General features: G+C 39.0%; 1 protein-coding gene across 1 annotated transcript; it reads left to right on the top strand.

Annotated features, from left to right (window-relative positions):
- The first annotated feature begins 209 nt into the window (after window positions 1–209).
- Window positions 210–3,085, top strand: LOC115145495 (regulator of G-protein signaling 16-like). Its single transcript, XM_029687031.2, has 4 exons — window positions 210–490; window positions 749–894; window positions 1,410–1,576; window positions 1,752–3,085. The coding sequence occupies exons 1-4, from the start codon at window positions 450–452 to the stop codon at window positions 1,950–1,952; spliced, it is 555 nt and encodes a 184-aa protein (XP_029542891.2). The 5' UTR covers window positions 210–449; the 3' UTR covers window positions 1,953–3,085.
- The last annotated feature ends 6,405 nt before the right edge of the window (window positions 3,086–9,490 follow it).

Below are 9,490 nucleotides of genomic sequence, written 5' to 3'. Positions count from 1 at the left end.
GATTCATTTTGTCCAATCAGACAATAACATCTTTTCAGAGAGCAGAAAGAAAACAAACAACACAAAAGACTTGTTTGATATCAGGGATGTTGAAAAGTAATTTACCAGCTTCGCCCTCCATCTCTCACTCTCCTATATTTCCCTCTCTCTTTCTCTCTCTCACACCCTCCCTCCCTTCTTATTTTTCGTGCTCCTTCCCCATCTCTCTCTCTGTATCACCCTCTCTCACACACATGCGTGCGCACACACACACACACACACACACACACACACAGTCTCGAGGCCGTGTCATTGGCTGAGTAGGCTGATGACAAGCCTCAGGCTGGAGGATAAAAGCTTTCTGCTCCCTCACTGCAGACACACTCTGTTGATCTCAGTCCAATTGCACGCCTCAACTCAAAGGATTTACTTACCTACACCACGTACCGCTCTCTGCATCCACATCAACTATGTGCAAAGGACTAGCTCTGTCTTCCACCTGCCTAGAAAGGTACATACAACTCTTCACTGTCGCTGTCTCTGGCATTTGGATTAAAGGATTAAATGGGATTATTATTTGGCTTTCCAGCTTCTGTAATGATGAAAGTGAAGGCGGTTTTAGTGGATTCTAAATTTAGACCTTGCAGCGATGAGACATATCTCGATTTGTTAATGACTAGTTAGTATCAAAATATTGTACTGAACAAGGACTCAATTCAAGAACTTGTGCATTATTTATCTTACCTATGATATTATTTTCTCTTCTTAGGGCCAAGGAACTGAAATCAAGAATGGTCAACTTTCTGCAAAAATCAAACTGGAGTCTATCAAGCTGCAAAATAGGCAAAACTAGACCTACTCTGGAAGAATGCATGAAGTGGAAAGAGTCTTTCGAAAAGCTGCTGTCCAATAAACGTAAGTAAACCTTACTCTTCACTGCACACACACATATACACACACACACAATTAGTTCTGCAGAGATGCGATTAAAATAAACCTTTAATTCTGCACTTAGGTTAGAGTAGGATATTTTGTCCCATTTAAAAAATGTATATATATATATATATATATATATATAAATATATCGTCCCATTTTAGCCCCAGGTGCTTATAGAGTATTACTGGGAGCTTGCTAATTACGAAGATAAGAGATTTGATCCTCACAACATAACACAGCCGCTGCTGTAGAATACACATGCTGGCACAGTGCTGGGGGTTATTCCACAAGATACAGACAAATGCATACACTTGTACACACATGTAGAGACACACACACATACACACACATGTACACACACACTAATGTACACACACATACCCACACAGTAGGTAATGCAAGGACACAGATGCTAGGATGGCCTACATAGCATCATTGTTATTGAACTGTACCAATATTAATCTCTCTCTCACTTTCTCTCTCTCTTCATCAGATGGACTGATAGCCTTCACAGATTTCCTGGTGTCAGAGTTCAGTGAGGAAAACATTGCGTTCTACTTTGCCTGTGAGGACTTCAGGAGCACTAAGTCTGCTGCCAAGCTGGCCACCAAAGCCCAGAGAATCTATGATGAGTTCATCTGCACCGACGCCCCCCGAGAGGTATGCATCCCTCAAAAGCCTGCTTTATTCTCCCTCACCAATGACATTTTTATGGAATCCCAATTTCAATCATCTTTATTACAACTATAATTTACAACTATAAATAAAAAATAACACATCTTCATTCAGACTGCAGCAGCTGACTAAACTCTCTCTCTCCATTCTCTATCTCCAGGTGAACATTGACCACGAGACTCGTGACATCACCAGGGCCAACCTGAAAGATCCGTCTACGTCCTGTTTCGACATGGCCCAGCACAGGATCTATCTTCTCATGGCAAAGGACTGCTACCCTCGCTTCCTCCGTTCCCCAGCTTACAAAGACCATATCAGCCAGCTCTGTGCCAAGTGCACATCCACCTCCAAGAAGGCGTGAACTAGTAGCAGTGGACCTAGTGTGGTCATCTAAAGTTTGAACAGAAAAGGAACTTATCGCCGTTGAACGTTGACCAGTCGTGAAGCCTTAATATGGGAATGTCTACAGATGGAGACGGACAGATGTCTCGTCATGAACGGACAAGAGATGGGGAAATTCTGATGCCAGCTATTTTGAAAGATGAAGACTGTCAATCACCATAGAGCTCTGAAGGAGAGAAAGAGAAAAGACAGACGGGGTGATACCTCATATGGACAGAAGTTGGGACAAGAACCGAGATGGCAATATCACCACATGATGTGGACTATCATTAGTGAATGTACGGAGATACAGAGTGGGCTGAAGGAAGTGTGCAAATGATGCATTGACAATGAGTTGGAATTTAACAATTGAAGGTACACTGATATAGTGTCTCATTCTATTGCATCAATGTCTAACTGTGTTCGTAACTAGACATATTTTCAAGGCTGGGTATGTTACTTTGTAAATGTAATCCATTACAGTTACTTGTCCAAAATTGTAATCAGTAAAGTAACTTTTGGAATACATTTAGATGACTTTCCCCTTAAGAGGCTTTAGAAGAAGACAAAAAGGATCCATCAAACGCATTTGTGTCATCATAGTGGTCTCTGACTTGTGGTCTCTGACTCACTAAGGTGGAACAATTAAACTTGAGCCTTTTTTCAATGCTGAATTGATTGTCATTGAGAAAACAGAAAGGTGTAAATGTATTTTTCCTCAAACATCCTTGCTGTATTTAAAAGTAATCTGTGAAGTAATCATTGAGTTCTTACAAAGTACCTGTAATCTGATTAGAATATTTTTGCTGGTATCGTACTGTAACTGATTATAGTTGTAGTTTGTTTTTTGTAATCAGATTACATGTAATGGATTGCATGTAATCAGTTACTCCCAAACTCTGAATGTTTTCTACATGCAAATGAGTATTTATACTATTTATTAATTTCTACTCGGTTCTGTTGTCTCTGTGTTAAATTATGTATTTAACAAGACAAAGAGAGGAAGAAAAAACTGCAATATATTTATACTGTTGTCTGATACTGTTGTTGTTTTTACATGACAGAAAGAATATGCTAAGTTATTTGAATAAAAAACGAATATTTGAATATTGACACTGTGTCTGTGTCTTACTTTTGATTATACCACTTCCATACGCAAATGGGTGATATGAGTCAGTGACGGTCAGAGTTTGAGAAGATTTGCAGATACCCAATATTGATAAGGTAAATGAATAGCAAAGTCGAGATACATGATTTTGACAGTGTAGTACAACACTGTTTTTAAAAAATACTAACATTCTCACTGCATGATTAATATGAAGCATATACAGAATTATCCATTTATTTAAAACTTTTTATCCTTGGATACTAAACAGAGCCTATCCTTAGGAAGCTAGGCAGCATCCATCTCAATGCGATAGGATATCCGACTTCATTTAATAACACTGCTTCCTCTCTCCGGATGATGATAGAACATGTTTACTCATACTCTATCATTACTATGATTACTATGAGCCTGTGATTTTTTTTATTAAGCCCACTCTACAATGAGATGAACTAGCAGGTGTCACGTCATACACTGATTGGGTCACCAAGGCAACTGTTCGGCCTGTATTACAAAGCATCAGGAACACTAAATGTCCTTGTCAGCTAACGGACAGTGCTTTTGTCTCATTGTGCATTGTATGTGCATTGTGTTGACTATGTGAGCTTTCGTTTCACTTGGTGTGAAATGGAAGTTAGTTCTTGGAAACAGGAAATAAAAGGGAGATAGTGTGAGAGCATCTACGTAATAGAGAGTCATAAAGCCTTGTTAGTCATAATTGTTTGGACAAGTCATCGATCTTTGACAATAAAGGACATAAATCAAGCTAGCATTGTGACAGGGCTGCTACAACCACACCAGCCATCTAACATATCCACATTGGTTTAACACAGTATTATCGCTATTACATGTCAGCATAGCCGAAAATAATTTGGGTACTTGTTTAGATTGTTATAGCAATTCTCACATAAAAACTTATTTGGAAGGAACAACGTTTTTTACATGGATCACAAAAGAAAATGAAAGTGGCCAATTTAGGCCCTTTTTAGAGCTAATCATGCCTCCTGTAAGACCCTATCACCGGTGAACCATACATGGTGCAGACAACATCATCTCAATATACTCCTTATAGTGTGCTCTAAAATATGGAGTATTGCTACATTATGGATAAACATTCAACATTAAAAAATATCATTATTAATATCTCAAAAGTATTTAGTTATTTAGTTATTTTAGTTATTTTAGTTATTAGTTATTTAGTTATTTTTAGACATATTGTTTGGAACAATATACTCTTAAAGCACATCAAACTGCCAGAGTGAGCTCCCTGCACTTTTCAATCAATTATCGATTTTATACATAGAAAGGTACATTATAGGTCCTTAGACACCTGAAACCCCACCTCTTTAAGGAATACCTAGGATAGGATAAAGTAATCCTTCTCACCCCTCCCCCCCCCTTAAAAGACTTAGATGCACTATTGTAAAGTGGCTGTTCCACTGGATGTCATAAGGTGAAAGCACCAATATGTAAGTCGCTCTGGATAAGAGCGTCTGCTAAATGACTTAAATGTAAATGTAAATGTAGCCAATCACAGCCCTCCAATATAATTTAATAATATAATACATTTCAGCAAATCACCAGCAGAGGGAGTTCCCTTTGAATCAATTTTCCCATTGACTGTGTTGGTGGTGCTCATAAAATGTATCATCATTTTAAAGGTAGCAGAGAGCTCACTCTGGAAATTGTAAGTACTTGTAGAGAATATATGTATAAAAATTAACAACATTAAAAAGGGTACTTTTGAGATATGCATAGTTTTAATGTTGAATGAATTAATGTGTCAAATTGTATTTCATAATGTAGTGATACGCCTGACATCAAGGTGTTGTCTGGTTCATGGGGGGAGGCATGTATAAGTCAAAAAAATTGCCTAAAATGGCCACTATCATCATGATTTTCTCAAAAATGATTTGTGTTGCAAATGTAAAAAGCATTTCAAACATACTTCATCCCAATTACATTTCTAAGTGAGAACTGTCAGACGATCTGAGATACAAAAACATATTTTCGGTATTTGCTGGCATGGAATTGCTCAATTACTCGGTACAAGTAAGTGCAATGTAATGACTATGTTGGTAGCCTACACAGTATTGCAAAGTACCTACTGCTAATGTGATAAGGATAGTTATCTGATTTTGACAATGGAAATTTGAAGTTTTCTTTTATTCAGCCAATATCTTAATGATAAGTGTCCTAGTCACTGATACCATTTTTGTTATTTAAATGTTATCTGTGAGGAGTGGATCTAGTGCAGGTGGAACTCAGAGCTGCTGAATTTTATCTCAGTTACATCTGATCTTCTTGGGAACAAAATGTCCATTCATCTCAGCCGATGAATGTCGATAAAGCTGGTTTTGTAAGCATATGCTGTTTGTCGAGAACTGTTCAGTGCAGTTGGGACTCTGAAGAGGGGTACTCAGGACTATTTTGATGAAGCCACTTCAGCATCAACTCATTGTTGGAAATTCTCTTTAGTGGAGCACCAGGCAATGTTCTGACTGGAAAAGCAAGCTTGCAAACCAGAGATAACGGTTGTTTGACCTTGAAGGCAAATGCAACAAATTAAAAAATGAAGCTTGAAACCTGGGTTGAGAAGAGACCTAAGAGCATTTTTGCACCTGTGCAAAGTTTCCAAAAATGTCAATCTGTAGTGAGATAGCTTACTTTGTATCTGGCCCTTATGTGTGCAGATGTGTTAGAGCATACTCATTTGTAGTGCTAACAGGTGGTGAGGGATGAATGTGGAGTGTCCCCAGTCAATTAGGTACTCAAACCTTGTTGGAAATAGTATACTGGAGTAGCAAATTCCAGGTGAGATAGTTTGCCCTGGTTTTGGATAGCTGAATCACCAAGCAACTGTGGTTCACTTTTAGCTCAGCAAAAGAGAGGCATAACATATACACTTGCTAAATGTGTTGACTCTGATACTGAAATGAATATGTCAATGGACGTTTCCAATCGTATTACACCATTTAAATACCTCGAAATGCTATTATGTGTTTGGAGAGAATACAACATGATTATGCTATTTTTCTCTAACAACCCTGAAACACCGCTTTTCTTTTCTTTCTCTTCCCTATTACCTTATCCTGTCCACCATCTCATACAGTAAGCCGTGGAGGAGGAGGTGGACTGTTACGCAAAGCACACTTCATCTGTCTGCATGGTAATTATCTGCATGATAGTGGAGAGAGAGAGTGGTGCAGACCTCTGCGTCATCAACTTCCTGACACGACTGCCTGAAGTTCTCTCAGTAATTTCATGAAAGAAAAATGCTAAAATACTCTGGAATTCATCACCTGCTGTCTTTATAAAAATCGAAATTGTAGAAACAAGAACAGAAAGGTACAATTCATCAAGTTTATAGATATTTACAGTGTGTGGTTTAAATACATTTTACCTTGCACCATTGCAATTGTCTATAGCTTCATTGTGTAACAACAAATGTATTGAGAAAAATATACTTTAAGCTGATATACATCATAGGCTACCTTCTGTACATCAGTGGAGGCTGGTGTGATGAGCAATAGGAGGACGGGCTAATTGTCATGGCTGGAAAGGAATAAATCGAACGGTATGAAACACATCAAACATAGGGAGGGAAACCACATGTTTGACTCCATTCCATTTATTCCATTCTAGCCACTACAATGAGCCCGTTCTATAGCTTCTCCCACCAGCCTCCACTTTTGTACGTGTGATTTCTCAATGCCAAACATCGTATTGCTAACACGTCAGCAGCTAAGCTATAAAACCTCCTAGAAAGTGCATAAGGCTGACCACTGGGAGAACATTTACAGGAGAGTACTGCCACCATTTGGGGATTAACTGATACAGCATATCCTTTCACCGACTCAAGGGCAGGAGTCGCCAACCTTCCTCCTAGAGAAGTACAGTGTCTTGCAAAAGTATTCATCCCCCTTGGCATTTTTTCTATTTTGTTGCATTACAACCTGTAATTTAAAATGATTTTTATTTGGATTTCATGTAAAGGACATACACAAAATACTCCAAATTGGTGTGAAATTAGCAAAAAAAAATACAAATTACAACGTAAAACTGGTGTGTGCATATGTATTCACCCCCGTTGCTATGAAGCCCTTAAATAAGGCCTGGTGCAACCAATTACCTTCAGAAGTCACATAATTAGTTAAATAAAGTCCACCAGTGTGCAATCTAAGTGTCACTTGATCTGTCACATGATCTCAGTATATATACACCTGTTCTGAAAGCCCCCAGAGTCTGCAACACCACTAAGCAAGGGGCACCACCAAGCAAGTGGCACCATGAAGACCATGTAGCAGCTCTCCAAACAGGTCAGATACAAAGTTGTGGAGAAGAACAGATCAGGATTGGGTTCTAAAAAAAACATTAAATCTATTATAAAAAAAATGGAAATAATATGGCACCACAACAAACCTGCCAAGAGAGGGTCGTTGACCAAAACTCACAGACCAGGTAAGGAGGGCATTAATCAGAGAGGCAACAAAGAGACCAGAGATAACCCTGAAGTAGCTGCAAAACTGCACAGCGGAGATGGGAGTAGCTATACATAGGACCACTTTACACCGTACACTCCACAAAGCTCGGCTTTACGGAAGAGTGGACAGAAAAAAATCCATTGCTTAAAGAAAACAATAAGCAAACATGTTTGGTGTTCGCCAAATGGCATGTGGGAGACTCCCCAAACACATGGAAGAAGGTGCTCTGGTCAGATGGGACTAAAATTGTGCTATTTGGCCATCAAGGGAAATGCTATGTCTGGCGCAAACCCAAAACCTCTCATCACCCTGAGAACATCATTCCCACAGTGAAGCATGGTGGTGGCAACATCATGCTGTGGGGATGTTTTTCATTGGCAGGGACTGGGAAACTGGTCAGAATTGAAGGAATGATGGATGGCGCTAAATACAGGGAAATTCTTGATGGAAACCTGTTTCAGTCTTCCAGAGATTTGAGACTGGGACGGAGGTTCACCTTCAAGCAGGACAAGGACCCTAATCATACTGCTAAAGCAACACTTGAGTGGTTTAACCTCTCTGCACCCCGAACCCGTTAGCGGGATGAAATTCGACAACATACGGTGATCGCTACATAAATAGTCATATTAAACATTCATGAAAATACAAGTGTCTCACATGTTTCGAAAGCCTAGAATCTTGCTAATCCAATTGCGTTGTCAGATTTAAAAAAGGATTTACTGCGAAAGAATACCATGCGATTATGAGGATAGAGCACCCCCAAAAAAACTATTTCAACCAGCACAGGCGTAACAAAATCACAAATTGCAATAAAATAAATAGTTTACCTTTGATGATCTTCCTCTGTTTGCAATCCCAATGCTCATTGTTACACAATGAATGGTCTTTTGTTTGATAAAATCCATTTTTATAGCCAAACATTTTGTGAACCGCTTGTGTCGTGAATTCCGTCTCATTCCATTTTCGACTACACATTTGATGTAAATACACAGACTAAACGTGACTTTTCCAGTCATGTTTGGTTTAATTGCAATCAACTGGTTTGTTTGTAACACAACGAAACTTGATGGGTCATTTCGTGGGACGTATTGACTGAAAGAAACCGATTTGAAGACAACAAGTAATGACATCATTGTGCACCAATGATATGACCGCTGTTTCGTTGATTGACTGTATTTTAACCCAATGACCACTGATCGTCTTGAAATCTAGCTGGGTAGATAGCCAATGAGCTGAGGTAAACGACAATATGTAATGTTTATGTGTTGGAAGACCAACCCATGTAGTAAACTCCGGCGTAAAGAGGGTAATTCGCCATTGAAGTTTCATACCGAAAGGAGCAACGCATGTTACGCACAGCGTTGTTTTGGTAAAGCGCATCTTCAGCTGTTTATATATCAATCAGTATGGCATCTAAGTCGAGATATACAGATGTACACACAATTTTTGAAGAAATTGATCGGGAAAGTGAGACAGAGATTGTTGGAGGACGATTCATTTAGCGATTCCCAAATGGAGGAATATTTTTTGAACGGAGAGGATATCATTTTGGACTGGTAAATTCTTCTCATGCTAATGTCGTTGTTTGAAATTAATAATATAAAATGTTATTATTATTTTAGTAGCAATATATAAAAATTTAATGTAATGAAATGTGAGATGCGTGTCAACCTTATGTTCCCTGTACTCTATATATATGAGCCCTGTATCAACCGGTATAATAAACAGATATATATGGCAGGAGCTGGATGAACCAGCTTCAGTGGGGGATGGACACCTTGGCACTGGGGACTCCCATTCGGAGTCAGTGTCACTGTGAAAGAAAATGTTCAGTTAGAATAGTTTCACATATGAGCCCTGTATCAACAGGTATAATAAACAGTGACACTGACTCCGAATGGGAGTCCCCAGTGCCAAGGTGTCCATCCC

This window comes from Oncorhynchus nerka, linkage group LG17 (assembly GCF_034236695.1).
Source record: "Oncorhynchus nerka isolate Pitt River linkage group LG17, Oner_Uvic_2.0, whole genome shotgun sequence".
NCBI classification, from domain to species: domain Eukaryota; kingdom Metazoa; phylum Chordata; class Actinopteri; order Salmoniformes; family Salmonidae; genus Oncorhynchus; species Oncorhynchus nerka.
Note: the sequence above shows the minus strand (reverse complement) of the source record. Positions and strands in the feature narration are given on the sequence as shown.

Bases quoted from the DNA above. Each gene is read 5' to 3' on its own strand.
- LOC115145495 (XM_029687031.2), top strand. From the start codon at position 450: ATGTGCAAAGGACTAGCTCTGTCTTCCACCTGCCTAGAAAG. The intron at 491-748 runs GTACATACAACT...TTCTCTTCTTAG, and splicing joins TCTTCCACCTGCCTAGAAAG to GGCCAAGGAACTGAAATCAA. The intron at 895-1,409 runs GTAAGTAAACCT...TCTCTTCATCAG, and splicing joins AAAGCTGCTGTCCAATAAAC to ATGGACTGATAGCCTTCACA.